This window comes from Carlito syrichta, unplaced genomic scaffold (assembly GCF_000164805.1).
Source record: "Carlito syrichta isolate Samal-C Ts95f unplaced genomic scaffold, Tarsius_syrichta-2.0.1 Scaffold308833, whole genome shotgun sequence".
Lineage (NCBI taxonomy): Eukaryota > Metazoa > Chordata > Mammalia > Primates > Tarsiidae > Carlito > Carlito syrichta.
Window position 1 is genome coordinate 448,366 of NW_007252929.1, and position 17,919 is coordinate 466,284.

General features: G+C 36.7%; 1 protein-coding gene across 1 annotated transcript in view; it reads left to right on the forward strand.

Annotated features, from left to right (window-relative positions):
* Positions 1-17,919, forward strand: part of RSBN1L (round spermatid basic protein 1 like) — a 92,308-nt gene that overhangs the window by 54,764 nt on the left and 19,625 nt on the right. The window contains exons 7-8 of the mRNA XM_021716521.1: positions 636-1,276; positions 16,575-16,712. Of these exons, the coding sequence (XP_021572196.1) occupies positions 636-1,276; positions 16,575-16,712 (779 nt within the window). The remainder of the gene's footprint in view (positions 1-635; positions 1,277-16,574; positions 16,713-17,919) is intronic.

Genomic DNA, 17,919 nt, shown 5'->3' on the forward strand with positions numbered 1-17,919 from the left:
AATGAATAATGTAATGTTGACAAAGTTTGATTTTTTTTTCTTTTTATTGAGTTACAAATTTGGTCTTCATTGCATACTTATGAATTATCACTTTTATGAAGTTTCAGAAATGGTAATTTCTTGACATTAAACTTTTATAGAATTGCTGTCAACTTGATAAGTTTTGTTGTTGTTTTCAGGGGTAGAATTTAGTGGTATTCATATGTGAAAAAACTTGACTGAAAGGGAGAGAAGGGAGAAAACTAAGTCTCAAGTAGTCTGGTGAGACAGATAATTTAATTCATAGTTTAATTAAGTGTTCATGTGTAGAAGTATACTGAATGTTGTGGGGGATACAATATGGAAAAGAAGTATAGTTTCACACTAATATAAAAATTATTTGTTTTACTCATACCATATCCTGAAGGAATATCTTATACAGGTACCCTAGTGAAAAAATAACTTTTTTATCACTTAGGAGTGAAGTGATTTCAGGTCTAAACTCATCCCTAACCATCCTTTAAAGACAACTCTTATGTCATTTCCTTCATGTTGCATTCCCTCGTCTCTCAATTTTCAGAAGTTTCGGAAGCAATTCCTAAATCATGGTTTTTTAAGTAATTAAAATATGGAGCTTCAAAATTTTTTTCCAACAGGTGGGAAGGAGAAACCAAAAACAAATGTAGAAGACTTACAAATTAAAAAGGTAAAGAAGAAAAAGAAAAAGAAACACAAAGAGAATGAAAAACGGAAGCGTCCAAAAATGTATAGCAAATCTATTCAGACCATCTGCTCAGGATTGCTATCTGATGTTGAAGATCAAGAAGCCAAAGGCATCCTAAATGATAACATAAAGGATTACAGTGGAAAGAATTTGGATACAAAGAACTATGATTCCAAAATTCCAGATAACAGTGAGTTTCCATTTGTCTCATTAAAGGAGCCACGAGTTCAGAATAACCTCAGAAGGTTGGACACTTTGGAATTCAAACAGCTCATTCATATTGAGCATCAGCCTAATGGAGGTGCATCAGTTATCCATGCCTACAGTAATGAACTCTCCCACCTGTCTCCTATGGAGATGGAGAGGTTTGCAGAAGAGTTTGTGGGTCTAGTGTTCAGTGAAAACGAAAACTCTGCCGCTTTCTATGTAATGGGTATTGTTCATGGGGCAGCTACTTATTTACCTGACTTTTTAGAGTACTTTTCATTTAATTTTCCCAATTCACCAGTGAAAATGGAGATATTGGGAAAGAAAGATATAGAGACAACGACTATGTCCAATTTTCATGCTCAGGTAAGAGATTTTTAGCTTTTAGTTTTTTAAAATAACTTTTAATTATATGTTTTAGGCAAGTTTCTGTTTTTTGTTCCTAATTAGGTTTGAAATAAAAAGGTAAGACTATAAGGAAACCACTTGGGAATATTAAGAGTAAATTACTTTCTTGATGTGAACATCAGAATTTAAATTTAAATTTCCACTTTTTCCCCTCCTTAAAATAATTAATTAAATAATTCAGTTTCTGTTGTCCTTTTTTTGCAAGAATTTCTCTTTGGCTGTAATGACATGAATTTAGCCATCTATTTTCTAGTCCTTCAACAATTTTCTTACCTGGAAATCACCTAAAATTGTCTTCTTGCTTTATAGTGTCTTAAAAGTACTTAGCACTAGGCCTTTCATATAGCAGACATTGAATAAATGTTGACCATTAAAACATGTGTATCTGTTATTGTGTAATTACATGAGAAAAGTAGCGCTCAGTGCATATATTGAACTAATTTCCATTTCCTACCCTTCTCTGTGGTGTTGACTATACATTGTTCCAGAAAGTAGAGACAGAAGAGAGTCTGCTGATTCTTGAAAGTGAATGTGGGTCCATCTAAAAGACTGGTGCCATTGTCACCTCCCTTCAGATTAGGGACTGTTTAGGCTGGGAGATTGGACTGTTCTCACAGTTGTGCTGTAGTTTTTGGTTTTCTAGGCACAGTAATAATTGACAACATTCTAGTTTAGAAGGAAAGAAGTAAAGGAAGTGTCAAGTGGATCTAGTGATTATCCTAGCCTTTCTCAATTTATGAATAATTTCTCAATTTATGAATGTCTTTCAACATAGAGAAGAAAAACTTATTGTTTAAAGATTGTCAGCAGTGCCAGCAGAACAAACTTTTAATTCTCAACCAGGGCTCGTTTCTTTATTCTGAGTATATTCCTTTTTTAAATAGGTGTTCATGTTATGGTCTCTGATAGTTTAAATGTTCAATCACATTCATATAGACCACACCCTGCCACCCCAACAAGTATGTTTGGTGTATATTCTGTAGTATACTGTAGTATGGAAAATGAGAAAATATTTATTTATTTATTTATTTAATTTTATTTTTTTTGAGCTGGAGTCTCACTCTGTCGCCCAGACTGGAGTGCAGTGGCCGCTCCCGGTCACTGCAGCCTCGACCTGCTGGGCTCCGGCGGTCCTTCCGCCTCAGCCTTCCAAGTAGCCAGAATTACAGGCATGCGCTACCACGCCCGGCTGATTTTTTGATTTATTGTAGAGATGAGGTCTCACTGCCCAGGTGGGTCTCGAACCCGCGGGCTCAGGCAATCCACTCACCTCAGCCTCCCAAAGGCGTGGGATTACAGGCTGAGCCACAGAGCCCGGCTAATGAGGCAATATTTAAAGTCTTAATGTGTGTGTGTATGTGTGTGTGTGTGTGAATCGTCTCCTAATGTAACACCTTTGAGATCTGAAATATAAATATTTTTTTAGAGCAGAAAGGGAGCTATAGACCATCCATTGCTAGCCTTGTCATTTTATAGAATTCCAGCATGGTTCATTACTTCTCTGAGATTACACCTGAGTTTAGTGACAGAACCAAGACTGATATGTGGTAATAGTGTCTACTATATATTTAATACTGACTGTGCCAAGGACTGTTCTAAGCATTTTGTATGTAATAACTCACTTATTCGGCATTACAGCCTTATTTTGGCAATAAAGAAACACATGAGAGAAGAAACAATGTGCTCAAAGTCCCTCAGAACTAGATCATTTGTCATTTTATTATATGTCTGCTAAATGCCAGGTTTTTATGCTAGGCTTCTTGACTCCCTATGCTGGTTGTTTCTACAGATTCACAAACTTTCTTGCTGTCATACTGTGTAAGTTTACTTCAGTAAGCCCGTACATGTGATAATGCATTGATACATCACTATATACTTTTCAAATAAGTTTAGGAATTATTTATTTCATATTAAATAAGAATTTTTATCTTAGCTGTTACATATATACAGCATGAAACTGCTTTTATTATTAAACAAAATGAGATACTGGACTCATTAATCATGCCAGTGTGTGTCTAGGTTGTAGATCTCAGGACCTTGATGAACTACCTACCCTGGTGACTACTGTTGCCATCACCTCTTCAGACTTTTTGGGAAATATATATTACAAGGAGGAAGCTCTAGGTGGATACATCCTCTTTGTTGCCAGCTGTGTGTCTGGCCCCACATTTGTGTGATCTACTATCCTGGTGACCTACACATGTCGGCTGCAGGGACTACTTTTGCTTCTTTAGTTCTAGACTTCAAGGCAGGAAACTACATGTGCAAGGATCATATTTCTTTTATCACAAGATCTTTCAGAGCTTATCAGTCTTGTGAGTGGAGAAGAATATCTAGTGAAAGCTTTCCTGAACTATTCATTTGATATTTTCTCCAGACTGGTGGCTTACTTTACTTGTTTTTTTAAAGAACTTAGGAGACTGAGGAAGTTGTCTGTGGACTGGGAAGTAGGCTTGGGTTTGTTCTTAGGCATTGACTTTTTGAAACTGGAATATTAGTAGACAAATAAAATACATATTCTAGCCCAGTTCTATTTCTAATCCCTTTAGTCCTCCCAGTAAAAGTTCTGTCTCTTCACCTATGTTGAGGTGTCCCTACAGGAATTTTTTTAAAAAAGTAAACTTCTTATTGAAGTATAATATGTATACACAGAGATGTGAAACTTGAGGGATCTTCACAAGTGAACATACCCATGATTTTAAAAGGTAGACTATCGCTCGTGGCCAGAAACACACCCAAGCCCTTCTTTACCATGCCCACTCCCCAAACCACCACGTAAACACACACCTTGTTAATCACTGTCTGACTTTGAACAGCACTGATACGTTTTGCATGGTTTAGAACTTTTAAAAATAGAATCAAATAGTGTGTACTTTATTGTGTGTAGTCTCTTTCCCTCAGGATAATGATTGTGAGTTACATTCATTGGTATGTAGCAGTGTTCATTTTCTTATTGCTGTATGGTGTTTCATTGCATGAGTAGACCATAATTTATTTGTCTGGTTTACTATAGGTATACATTTAAGTTGTTTCCAGTTTAGGGCTGTTTAACAGAGGTGTCACAGATATTTTTGTACATGTGTTTTTGTGAGCATATGTATGTGTTTCTGTTGATATCTAGCGAAGATTGGAATTTTGGGATCAGAAGGTATGCAAATATTCAACTGTGCTAGGTTATTATACCAGTTTTACATTTCTAATAGCAGTGTTCTGTATCCTTGGTCACAGTTAGCAATGTCTATCTTTTTCATTTTAGCCATTCTGGTATCTGTATAGTGGTATTTTCCTTTGGTTTAACTTGTGTTTTCCTGATAACTAAGGATGTCCAAGTACATTTTTGTATGATTATTTTCCAGTTGAATATTCTTGTTTGTAAAGTCCTTGGTCTACTCTTTTGTCCATTTCCCCCCTCTCCTCCCTTCCCCTCCCCTCCCCGAGTTGAGGTCTCACTGTATTGTCCAGGCTGGAGTAGAGTGGTACAATCATGGCTCACTGCAGCCTTGACCTCCTGGGCTCAGGAGATCTTTCTGTATCAACCTCCCAAGTAACTGGAACTACAGGCACATGCCACAATGTACAACTAATTTTTTGATTTTTTTGTAGAGGTGAGGTGTTGCTGTGTTGCCCAGGCTGGTCTCAAACTCCTGGACTCAGGCAATCCTCCAGCTTCAGCCTCCTGAAGTTCTGGAATCACAGGCATCAGCCACTGCACCCGGCTATCCGGCCATGCCCATATTTTCTTCTTTTTTTTTTTGAGCTGGAGTCTCACTCTGCTTCCCAGGCTGGAGTGCAGTGGCATGCTCACAGCCATCCCAGTGTTGGCCTACTGGGCTGTGGCGATCCTTCCGCCTCAGCCTTCCAAGTAGCCAGAACTACAGGTACGTGCTACCACACCTGGCTAATTTTTTGATATATTGTAGAGACGAGGTCTCATCAAGTTGCCGAGACTGGTCTCAAACCCCTGGGCTGAGGTAATCCACTTGTCTCAGCCTCCCAAAGTGTTGGGATTACAAATTTGAGCTACCACACTCGGCCAATGCCCATTTTCTTACTTGCCTTATTTCCTAGTTGACTTGGACTATTTTATATATTGTAGATGACACTCTTTTGTCAGCCAAATATATTGCAAATATTTCCTCTCACTTTGTGCCTTATCTTTTCAGTCTTAAGACTGTCTTTTGATGACTTAAAGTTCTTCATTTGAATGTAATCTAATTTATAATCCCCTCCCACAGTTATGACTAGTGCTTCTTATGTTCCGTTTTAAAAATCTTTACCTCAAGGTCATTAATATATTCTCTGAAGTTTCCATCTGAAAACTTTTATTATCTTACTGTTCACATTTAAATCTGTGGTTCATTAAATAGCAATACAAATACTGTGAAAGATCTACAGTTTATGTGGAATTGATTTTTGTATATGGTCTGAGGTAAAGATTAAGGTTCATATTTTTTCATATAAATATCCAGAGGACCCAGCATCATTTATCAAAAAGATACCCATTCCTTATTGCATTGTGGTGTCATCGTAGTCATAAATCAGCTGATCATATACTTGGGAGACCTCTCAAAACCCAGGATTATCTCATTGACCTCCACTAGGTAAGTGTTCTAGAAACTAATGGGCATCAGTGTGTACCAGCTAGTGTTTTTGTGAAAAGCTGCATATGACTTAAGTGCATTTTTCAGTGTGTTTGCCCATTTCATGATGGGTGATTTATGAGCACCCCTGTCCACACCATGCTGAACTCAGTTCAGCAGTTTTTGACCAACAACAGCATGACCCCATGTCCCACCTTCCCTGAGTGACTTTTTTTGTTTCCCTGATGAAAAAGGTTCTCAAAGGGAAATGTTTTGCCGATGTGGAAGAGGTGAAACAAAAAAATGGCAGCAGCACTAAAAGGCATCAAAATTGATGAGTTCAAAAACTGTTTTGAGGAGTGAAAAAAGCATCTCAGTAGGTGTATTGCATCAAACAGAGTACTTTAAAGGTGACTGAAGTTTAAACATGTAAGAATAAATACACCATTTTTTAGCCGGGCTCGGTGACTCAGCCTGTAATCCCGTGCCTTTGGGAGGCTGAGGTGAGTGGATTGCCTGAGCCCTCGGGTTCGAGACCCACCTGGGCAACTTGGCAAGACCTCATCTCTACAATAAATCAAAAAATTAGCCAGGCGTGGGAATGCGTGCCTGTAATTGCGGCTACTTGGAAGGCTGAGGCGGAAGGATCACTGGAGCCCAGCGGGTCAAGGCTGCGGTGACCGGGAGTGGCCACTGCATTCCAGTCTGGACGACGAAATGAAACTCCAACTCAAAAAACCAAAAAAACCCCAAATAAATAAATACACCATTTTTTATAAATTCCAGGTTTTTTTGAGTCCCCCTCATATGTGTGAGTCTGTTTCTGGACTTTCTCTGATTCCATGACTTTATTTGTTATAATTGCTACAGCTTTATAATCAATCTGTCTTTCTATCTATCTATCTATCTATCTATCTATTTATCTATCTAATTAGATGTGGTCTTACTCTGTTGCTCAGGCTGGTGTGCAGTGGAAAAAATCATAGCTAACTGCGCCTTGAACTCTTGGGCTCAAGCAATCCTCCTATTGTAGCCTCCTAAGTAGCTGAGACTTGAGATATGCACCACCATGCCTGGCTAATTAAAAAAAAAAATTTTTTTATAGTGGTGGGGTCTCACTATGTTACCCAGGCTGATCTTGAACTTCTGGTCTCAAGTGATCCTCCTGCCTTAACCTTCTGAGGATTATAGGTGCATGCCACTGTGCTCAGCTTATAATAAATCTTGATATCTAGAATAAGTTTGTCAGTTTTGTTATTCTTCAAGATTTCCTTGGTTCTTTAAATTTTCATGTATATTTTCAAACCCCACCGAAAAGTCTGGGATATTGATTGGTATTACAGTGAATCTGTAAATAAGTTTGAGTGCAGTTGATATCTTAACAATATTGAATCTTCCGGTCTGTGATCTTGGTATTCCCTTTCATTTGTCTTTTTATTTTCTGTCAATAGTACTTTCTGGGGTTCTGAATGAACATCTTTTGTTAGAGTTACTCCTAGATATTCAAGGACTTTGTTAATCACTCTTTTTGAGAACTTGGAAGCTGTCAGCACTTTTTAGAACATCACATTAATGTTCATCTTGAGAAATTGAAAATATATTTTGTACTCCATTTCTCTTCCAACTCCTCTGTCTTTTCTATGGTATTATTGTGCATGTGCTGGTTATTTGGAGTGTTAGAAGTTTAATAATGAGCTAGATGTGATGCGTTACTTGAAAATAAAAAGTTTAGTAATTAGGCTATGTAAAATTTAAAAACAATTAGTTTTTCTTTTATGAATGCTTGTTAGTTGAATCATATAGTGAAACTGCTTATTTCAGTGGCATCAAATGAATACGCCTACATGCTGGTGTGTGAGATTTGTCTTTACCAAGATAATTGGTTAAAATGATAATATTAATTGAGCTAACATGAGTTAGTATTCTAGGGGAAGAAGGGCAGGAGTACCAATATTGGAAAGTAGTTTCACTTAATGTCAGTGTAACAAAGACAAATTGTATATAATAAAGCCAAATTAATGTTTCAGTGGTTGCTCAGGAATAAAGCTTACTGATTTGATCATGATGACTTCTCATTAAGATCAGATGTCCTTCAACATATGAAAGGGCTACATCCCAACAAACACATTATAAGTAAAAAATATTGTAAAGTTGAAAATGCATCTAAACCTCCAAAAGTCAAACAATTGCAAGTAAGCTGAACCATTGTAATTCCAGATGCTCCTTGACTTAACTTACTATGTTATGTCCCCATAGACATAGTAAAGTCAAAAAATTGTGAGTTGAATCGTCTGAGTTGGGAACTGTTTTTACTAAGTTAAGTTGGGTTGGTTCAACAGAACCTGCTCTAGTTGTGAGTTGATAATGCTTTCTACAGAGCAGAGGAAAGCAGAACTGTAGAGAAAATTTACATGCTGTAAAATTTTATAATCCAGTAACTCCTTAAATTTCTTTTCTACCTCTTACATTCTGAAAAACCTTTGATCCAGTTAAAACCAGTCCAAAAAGCAGTATTCGAAAGATCCAGAAATATTTAAGAAGAGAAAGTAGAGTGGTTTTGATAGAAGGGTAGAAATCTGACCTTTATTCTTTTTATTTAATTTTTGTTTGGAGAATATATTTAGTGGCATTAAAGAAATTCATGATAATGTTATAGGGACCCTATGTAATTAATTCATCATTTTTAATGAATAAAAGAGTATATATAATGTTAAACTATGTATTTTTTCTCCCAGGTATCCTAATATTGTAACCTTTGTAAATAGTGAAGCTTGGAATGTTGTCAGCAACCCATTAGTTTGAATCTTCAAGACAGGTCCTCATATGTCCAAGTTTAGATCAGACTCAAAGAGACTCACTACCACTAGCAAAGCTGCTATATGTGGTGGTAAAAGTTGTATACTGCAGGCATTCACAGTGATGTGCATGGCAGCTCCCAGAGTGTGCAGCTGATGGTCCTGACTAACTAGTGCTTGTGGAACCCAAGCCAAGTCCATGATGAGTTTGCATTTTCATGAACCTAGTTTTCTGGATTTGTTTTTGTTCTTAAAATCAGAGCAACCAAAATAATTCACCTTAATGCTATGGAAGCTAACAGACGACAAATTATGTAGCTATTTCTGTGATTTTTTTATAGTGACAGTGTTTATCTTCATAATATTTGTTACTTTGTAGCTTCCACAACTATTCATTTTTTGAGATCTACATGGACTTTTCCCAGACTTTATAACCTGTCTGTATCAGTTTTTCTGCAAAACTTAGTAGCTCAAAAAAAGTTATTATTTCTCACAATTCTTTGTGTTGGCTAGACAGTTCTTTTGGTTTCTGCCTACTCAGCTGGGGCTATATAGCTTCATTCTGATGTTTGGCAGACCAGTGGTCTTGGGAGATCTTGCTTATATGGTTAAGGTTGACGCATGTTAGTTGGGTTGATGGCCGGCCACATTTCTCTCATATTTCAGTTGCCTCAGTAAAAATGTGGTGAATGGGCCTCATTTTTAAAAATAAAGGACGCAGTAGGCTAGCTTAGGTTCGTTTTCATAGTGGTGGTTGCAGGGCTCTACAGGGTATAAATAGAAAAATAGCAGCCCCCTCTTCCCCTTAGTGTATAAGCTTCTGCTTGTGTTGTGTTTGCTAATGTTTCATTGAGGAAGTCACACGGCCAAACCCAGATTCATGGGGTGGAGAAAAGACTTAACTTCTTGATGTGGAATGGCACAGTCACATTGCACAGGAGTGAGCATACAGGCTTGGAAAGAATTTGTGGCCCTTTGTAGTCTACCACATCTGTTCAGTTTTTTTCTACTGTCTCTAGTTCATTCAGAAATTCACTCATACATTTATTGTGTTCCTGTGTCCTAGATGGCAGGGAAACAAAAAGTAAAACAGGAATTTTCTCTGTCAAGAAATAAATGAGATTTATGCTTTATTCTGTGTCTAATCAGCACTTACTCTGAACCCCGTACTTTTGTGAGAATGTGAAAACTGGAACTGTTATTTTCTAACTATCCTTCCCTCATTTCCAAACTCTCAATCTTGTTTTTATATTATCCTTGTTCGAAATTGTTTCTCAGGAAACTTATGCCAAAGTGTTAGATGATTAGGTCTATAGTTTTGATAATGAAACTTATGAAATCTGATCGTTTAACCCTGCATCTCTACAGAATTAGGGGAGAAAGCTATCATTTGTTGAATTCATACGGCGGGGGTGGTCATTCACTGTGTGAGGTTAGTAAGGATAGTTTAATGGTCCATCTTTGAAACATGTCCTGCCTTTGAAATTTTCATTTTGGCCAATTGTGCCTGCCCCATCCTGCTCAGATACTTATTATAACTGATCTAGAAAAATCTTATCATGCTCTATCTAATTGAGAAAGAAACTTTTTTCGCCTTTATTGTACTAATTTTAAAATGGATAATATTTTAATTCTTAGTTGAGGTAAAATGTTGATTAAATGTCATTTATATGTTAAAATGTTATGTTTTGATTTAAAAGTATATGCCTGATATGATGGGGAATGGCTCCCCCTTGTGGCACACTCATTTATATGCTTAGATTGCCTCAGTAAAAATGTGCTGAGCTGGCCTCGTTTTTTAAAAATAAAGGACTCTCCTCTCTCTCTCCAGCCCCTAAAAACAAAACAAAGCAAAAAGCAACAGAATCGAATCAACCACCTCTTCTGCCCTCACCCTCTCAATTTTTGGCTTTAATAATTATTTTATTGTATTGTCTCCAAATTGGTGCTTATACAAGCTAAAAAATTACCTTCTGTGTTTGTTATGATCACTATTAAAGTATTCTGAGGAACTTTTGGTATCTTAAGATGTTTATAGGTGTATTAACACAACTATAAGAAAAACAGCTTTTTTTGTTGTTGTTGATGTTGAGTCTTGGCTCACTCTTGTCACCCCAGACTGGAGTGCACTGGTAAGATCATGACTCACTGTAGCCTGAAATTCCTTCTACCTCATCCTCTTGAGTAGCTGGGACTATAGGCGCATGCCACTGTGCCCCACTTGCTTTTTTGATTTTTTTTGTAGAGATGAGGTCTCACTATGTTGTCTAACCTGGTCTTGAACTCCTGGGCTCAAGTGATCCTTCTACCTTGACCTCCAGAAATGCTGGGATTGTAGGCATAAGTCACCATATGTGGCCAAAAAACAGGTTTTGAACTCAAAATAGTTAGTGTAATGTTAGACGAAGTCAATTGTATTTATTTGGGTGAGATTTCTTGGAAATTTCAATAGCCAACATATGTGTGAAATTCACTCAGAAATTCACTTCTTCCAAACAAGAAAGCTTTTCCAAACTTAGTAGACTATAGAATCTCTTCTTTTCAGAACACAGTTTTGGAAACAGCCAGTTGTTTCAAGTGAGTAATTCTTTGTGGTTTTTGGAATTACTTATTATGACTGTATTTGCCTTTTCTGTTGCAGCAATTTTTATAATTAAAATAAGAGGAGACTAATAAATCTTGCAGATTTATTTTTGGCAATGGATTGTCTGTTAAGCCTACTTTTTTTCTTTATAGCAAGCAAGAATACCTTAGAATCATAGTTTTTTATTTTATCTTATTTTTTATTTTTTTATTTTTTGAGTTGGAGTCTCACTCTGTCGCCCAGACTGGAGTGCAGTGGCCACTCCCGGCCACCGCAACCTCAACCTGCTGGGCTCCGGCGATCCTTCCACTTCAGCCTTCCAATTAGCCGGAACTATAGGCGCGCGCTACCATGCCTGGCTAATTTTTTTTTGATTTATTGTAGAAATGAGGCCTCGCCTGCCCGGGTGGGTCTCGAACCCGCGGGCTCAGGCAATCCACTCACCTCAGCCTCCCAAGGTATGCGGGATTACAAGCTGGGCCTTAAAGATTGTGTTAGGAGTAATGAATAGAGTTTTAGTTTAAATATAATTTAATTAATTCATTTTCTGTTAACCAGAACTTCTAAGATTTTGTTATTGTCACTTATTGTCTACGAGTACAGTCAGCCTCTTACTTCCTACTTTTTTCTTTTTCTTTATAACATGTATAGAGAATACACAGGGGAAAAGTGAGAATGTGACCATGAAGGTTGTGGGTTTTGGGGATGGGTGGGTGACTGTAAGGAAGAAACATAGATTCAAAATATTACATCTCTTCTAAAGAGCACTATTTTAATATAAGCTTTTACAAAAGTATTTTAAAATTTCAAAAATGTATTCTTTTTGAGAAATTTTTAACTAAATCAAGAGAAGTCATATGTGTGGTCTTTGTAATTTATTGCATTTCTTTTTTAGGAAGTAAATATGTTTTAAAACAGTGACGTGTTTTGATTTTTTCAGGTTAATTTTTTAACCGCATCAGAAAACTCGTTTGTTTAATGTTTACTGAAGTGAATAAAAGCAAATACAGTAAGATCATATCCAGCACCATCAGGATGTGAGGCTTTCCGGAAAAGTGATTTTTCCGAGATAATGGAAGCATACAGTTTTAAGTACCAAGACTGTTATAAAGATACCTCCTCTACTGAACATACGCACCAGAATTAACTTTCTTTCCAGTCGTGGTTTATCTTCATGATGTTTTAATACTGATACCCTAGAGCAGCTGTAGCTGTACTTACCCTGCCTTCTAAATTTGTAGTTTTTTGTCTGTTACGATTTTAGAGATTAGTTACAATTGTGAATAAATGGGAACATATAAGTAAGAAGATGACCTTTTATAAGCCAAAGTCTTTGTGGCATTTATTTTGCCTATTTAGAGATTCTTCCAATCCTTATCTGTTCCCTCCTCCCACCCCATGGCTCTTGAGTCCTTTTAGTCCTTCATGGTCCACATAGGTGATTTTTAAAGAATTGAGGCTTTGTGTGCTTTTTTTTTTTTTTGATATTGTAGATATGATTTTTTTCTATGTAATAGGCAAATTCTATATATTTGGTATACGTAGTACCATAATAAGACATGTCACCAAAATCAAGAAGTATTTACATTTTTGTGAAAAGCATGTGAATTTTATTCTTGTATTTTGCTTTAACAGCTTAAATGCCATCTATATATTTCATCAAGTGATGTATGTTTTGAATTTGAAACATTGTGTAATTTGCTATGCTTAAAACATTAAATTAGTGGTTACAACTGATTTAGTACAGGCTTGAAGTACTGGGTTATTAAACTAGAAAGAAGTTTGAAATAGTATTTAATGAAAAGTTGTGTTACAATACATTTTAAAATTCAAGCCAGGCATGTGGCTCATGCCTGTAGTAATCCCAGCAAATTGGGAGGCTGAGGCAGGAGAATTGCTTGAGCTCAGGAGTTTGAGACCAACCTGGGCAACATAGCAGGACTTTACCTTTACAACAAAAAGGAAAAAAGAAAACATTAGCTGGGGCGTGGTGGTGTGCACCTGTAGTCTTAGCTACCTGTGAGACTAAGGCAGAAGGATTGCCTGAGCCCTGGAGGTTGAGGCTGTAGTGAGCCATGATCCATGCCAGAGTGAGACCGCAACTCATAAATAAATAAATAAGAAATTTAGGTAGCCTTTACAAATTAAGATACTGATTAGCTTCAGCTTAAAATTTTCAATATTTAGTTTTAAATTTAAATATGTTTATATCTATTCATTTGGGTTTTCATGGTTTTATCTTTACTATTTGGAGAATAAATATTATGGAGGAAAATTACTGTTTTTTTGTTTTTGATTTGGAGTCTCACTCTGTCACCCAGACTGGAGTGCAGTGGCACCCTCCTGGCCCCTGCAGTCTCAACCTGCTGGGCTCCAGCGATCCTTCTGCCTCAGCCTTCCAAGTAGCTGGAACTACAGGCACGCGCTACCACACCCCGCTAATTTTTGATTTATTGTAGAGATGAGGTCTCACCAGGTTGCCCAGGCGGGTCTCGAACCCGTGGGCTCAGGCAATCCACTTGCCTCAGCCTCCCAAGACGCGGGATTACAGGCTGAGCTACTGAGCCCGGCTACTGTTTTTTTTTTTTCTAAACATAGTTAAGAATATAAAGTTTTTATAAAGACCAAATATCCTAGTAGAATTTACCTTTGGTTTTAATAGTGGGAAAAAAGGATCTACTTTATAATTTTTGTACATTTTGTTTAAAAGGAAGAGAGACTTTTACTTTTGTTATAGTTATATGTATAAAGGAGTTTTACATGTAATCTATATGTATTTGTATGTATTTTGCCATGAGATAAGAACTATAAAGATTCAATTAGGATATTTAAGAACATAATCTGAGTAATGTTTTTATTACTTTAAAAACTTAGGTTCTCAAAAACATCCTTTGACATATTTATGCATTTTAATAGGACCATACTTAAAACAATCATCACAAGATACAGCCTCTTCTTAAAGTAGTCTCCAAACTAGACTCAGGATAGGGAGAAAATCACATTCTGATTTATTCATTATTTATTATGTTAAAAATTGTAATGTGTAGGTCTGTACTAATTTAGACATATGCTTTATTGTTAAACACAGAGTAACATTTGTAAAGTTGAAGAAGTTAAAGTAAATGTCTAATTTGAATGAAATGCGATGGCTAGGTTAGTAATACTCTTTCAATCAATTTGAGTATTCTAATCTAAAGTAGCATCGTCTAGTCAAAGTTAGTAAAGTATTTAAGACCCAACATGCCATTTGTCTGTACTCTTAGCACTCAAGTTTTACTCATTTTTTCTGTTGTTCAATAATACCTGTTTTATTCAAATTTATTTTTTAAAATATTTAAATTTAAAACTCCTATAGTTATCTGCAGATTCAAAACTGAGACCACAAACTTAGAGTCACTTAACAAAATTAGTGTGTTATAATCTGGTGAATTTGCTAGTGTTCAGATTGATACCCTTAGCTGTGTTAGACTGCATTACAGAAATGCATACTGATGACTGATTTTCTTATTCTAGTACAACGAATGCATGTCAACATCTAGAGTTGGGTTTTAACTTTTTTGCTCTCTCAGTATAGAAGATGATAGGAACTTTTAGGAGACAGGAAAAAGAAGAGACTGTGAGTACAGCATGGTGGCATGGACCCCAAATTCTTTTTTTTTTAATGAATCAGCATCTCACCCTGTTGCCCAAGCTGGAGTGCAGTGGCATGCTCATGGCCAGTGCAGCCTCGGCCTGCTGGGTTCAGGTGATCCTTCAGCTTCAGCCTTCCAAGTAGGTGGAACTATAGGCATGTGCTACCATGCCTGGCTAATTTTTTTATTTATCGTAGAGATGAGGTCTTGCCAAGTTGTCAGGCTGGTCTCAAATCCCTGGGCTCAGGCAGTCGTCTCGCTTCTGCCTCCCAAAGTGCTGGGGTTACAGGCATGAACCACAGTGCCTGGCTCCCAAATTTTTTAACTTGGGACTTGGAGGAATGGTTTGTGGTTCTGAGATGTAAGAATTTTTGACAGTTTAGGAAAACTTAAGCTTGAAATTCTAGTAAATAAACATTAATGAATCTGTGTGTTTTTATACTGCTTTGCTGATTATGATAATAGAATTCTCTGTCTTAATTATTCTGTTGTGGGAATACGTGCCTTAGGGTTTAGATACTTTGTTACATTGTGATACTCTACTAGCTGTGGTTGTGAGGATTCAGCTTTTGTTGAGAATATCTTTTATAATTTGTTTCTATGGTGTGATGAAAGGTTAATCATCCAGGTTTGTCTGAGATACAAGACTTTCAGTTTTAAAACTGTGATATTCCTGGGCAACTGGGATGAATTTGTCTCCTAAATTTAGTGGCTACAAAAGCTAATCCAGAGAAAAAGATAATTAGTTTTTTGCTTAAAGTTTATGGAAAAGTTGTTTAGCTTAAGTCTTGACTTGTTAACTCATTTTTTTTTCTAAACATAGTTAAGAATAAAAAGTTTTTATAAAGACTTTCATGTCTGAAAACACCTAGGTTTCTTTTTCAGGATTTTTTATCAGGATTAAAATGTCCTTCCGAAAATTCAGGTATCAGTGAATTGTGAGATGCAGTCTGGCTTATTTTGGCTATTTGAATGCCACCCATTTGTTAGTTCTGTGATAGGTGACTTTATGTAATTATTAAGTTCAGTTAAGAAAACTAGAGTTTAAGGAATGTAAAGGTCATATAGCTGGCAGATAACAAAGGTTTGGATCTTAGAATTCCTGATTCTCAATTTCTAGTACTTTTTCATTATAAACTGGATTATAATGAAAATTATAATTATATACTGGATCCTCATTCAACTGGTAAGAGTATAAACTGGATCCTCATTCAATTGGTAAGATCTTGAAAGGAGGATCATCCTCAGTGGCCTGTAAACATACAAACTACTGGTGATGGTTAAATGTAACATTTTTAGAGGGTTTACTTTGGAAAATTCTAATAAAAAGATACGAGCGAACCATCACTTTAAAAAATGCAGATATATCAGCTTTTGAATGTAATTTCAGTGGCATTATAGATCAGATAATGAACTCACGTGTTATAAGGAGATGTTCTTTATGCTGTTTATCTGAACTGTATCTTTATAAGCAGTGTATGGGAATAGTTAGAGAAAATTGATTTAGTGCAAGTTTTTCTTGTAATTAATTATTGATTATTGTTAGTAAAGGTTTTTGTTTTGTTTGCCTCATATTATGATATAATATTCTGAGACAACATAATTTATTGTTACATAGTGTTGGCAAGCTTAAGTGTAACCTTTAATTAAATCCATATTCTTTAGGTAAAAAGAACGTATTCTCATGGTACTTACAGAGCTGGCCCAATGCGACAAATAAGCCTGGTGGGAGCAGTTGATGAAGAAGTGGGAGATTATTTCCCTGAGTTCCTTGACATGTTGGAAGATTCACCATTTTTAAAAGTAAGAGATAATTTGTTATGAGATTAAAGCTAAAAAAGAGAAAATGATATCAGCAATCTAGATTTGTTACTTTTATGCTACAGATGATATGAATGAATGGGTACTTCAGAATTAGCAAAACATAGATTTTATTTGAATTGGAGGAAAAAAAAGGAAGAGATGGGAAATGAGTGATTCTTGTGTAGTGTGTACATGTGAATTCTTAGGTTCTAATTACAGTGGCAAAGCTAAGTAGTGGACCAGAAAATAACACCTATGGCAGCCACATTAGGAAATTAGGTTCCATCTGTTTAACAACTCTTTATAAACTGAATAATAAGACTTAAGAAGTACAGAAAGGAGCCGGGCTCAGTGGCTCAGCCTGTAATCCTGCGCCTTTGGGAGGCTGAGGTGAGTGGATTGCCTGAGCCCGCGGGTTCGAGACCTGCCTGGGCAGCGAGACCTCATCTCTACAATAAATCAAAAAATCAGCCGGGCATGGTAGCGTATGCCTGTAATTCCAGCTACTTGGAAGGCTGAGGCGGAATGATCGCCCGGAGCCCAGCAGGTCGAGGCTGCGGTGGCCGGAAGCGGCCACTGCACTCCAGTCTGGGCGACCGAGTGAGACTCCAACTCAAAAAAAAAAAAGAAGTACAGAAAGGATGTCTGCTAAATTAATATGTTTGAGACAAAGGGATGACCGTTTGGCATGGTGGAAATCTAGCCTGGGAAATTGAACATGCCTGTTTTAGCAGCCTTGGTTATACATAGCTGGGATGGGCAAGCCATTTAAACCTTCTGGGCTTCAGTTTCATCATCCATAAAATAAGGTGTTTAGACAATGTAGTTAAAGGCTCCTTCAAAGTCTTTAAATAATTTCTAGCCAGATTCCTTTTTTTTCTTTAAATAGCTTCTACATTCAAAAAAACGTTTCTTACTGTAAATTCCTGGGGCTATTTCACTGAGAGAGAAATCTCAGAGCTGTGTAGTTAGGTTAATTATTTAATCAGTAATTCAAAGGTCAGTGTGAGTCTACCCTGAAATTTACAGTCCAAGTGAGCAGCCGAATGTGACAAGATCAGTTTATCTCTAATACTCACCAGTATCATCTGCTGAAGTTTAATGCCATATCATCTGTTGACCATCTCTTCTTTTTTCTCTTCTGCCTGCTCAATTTTTTTTTTTTTTTGAGTTGGAGACTCACTCTGTCTCCCAGACTGGAGTGCGG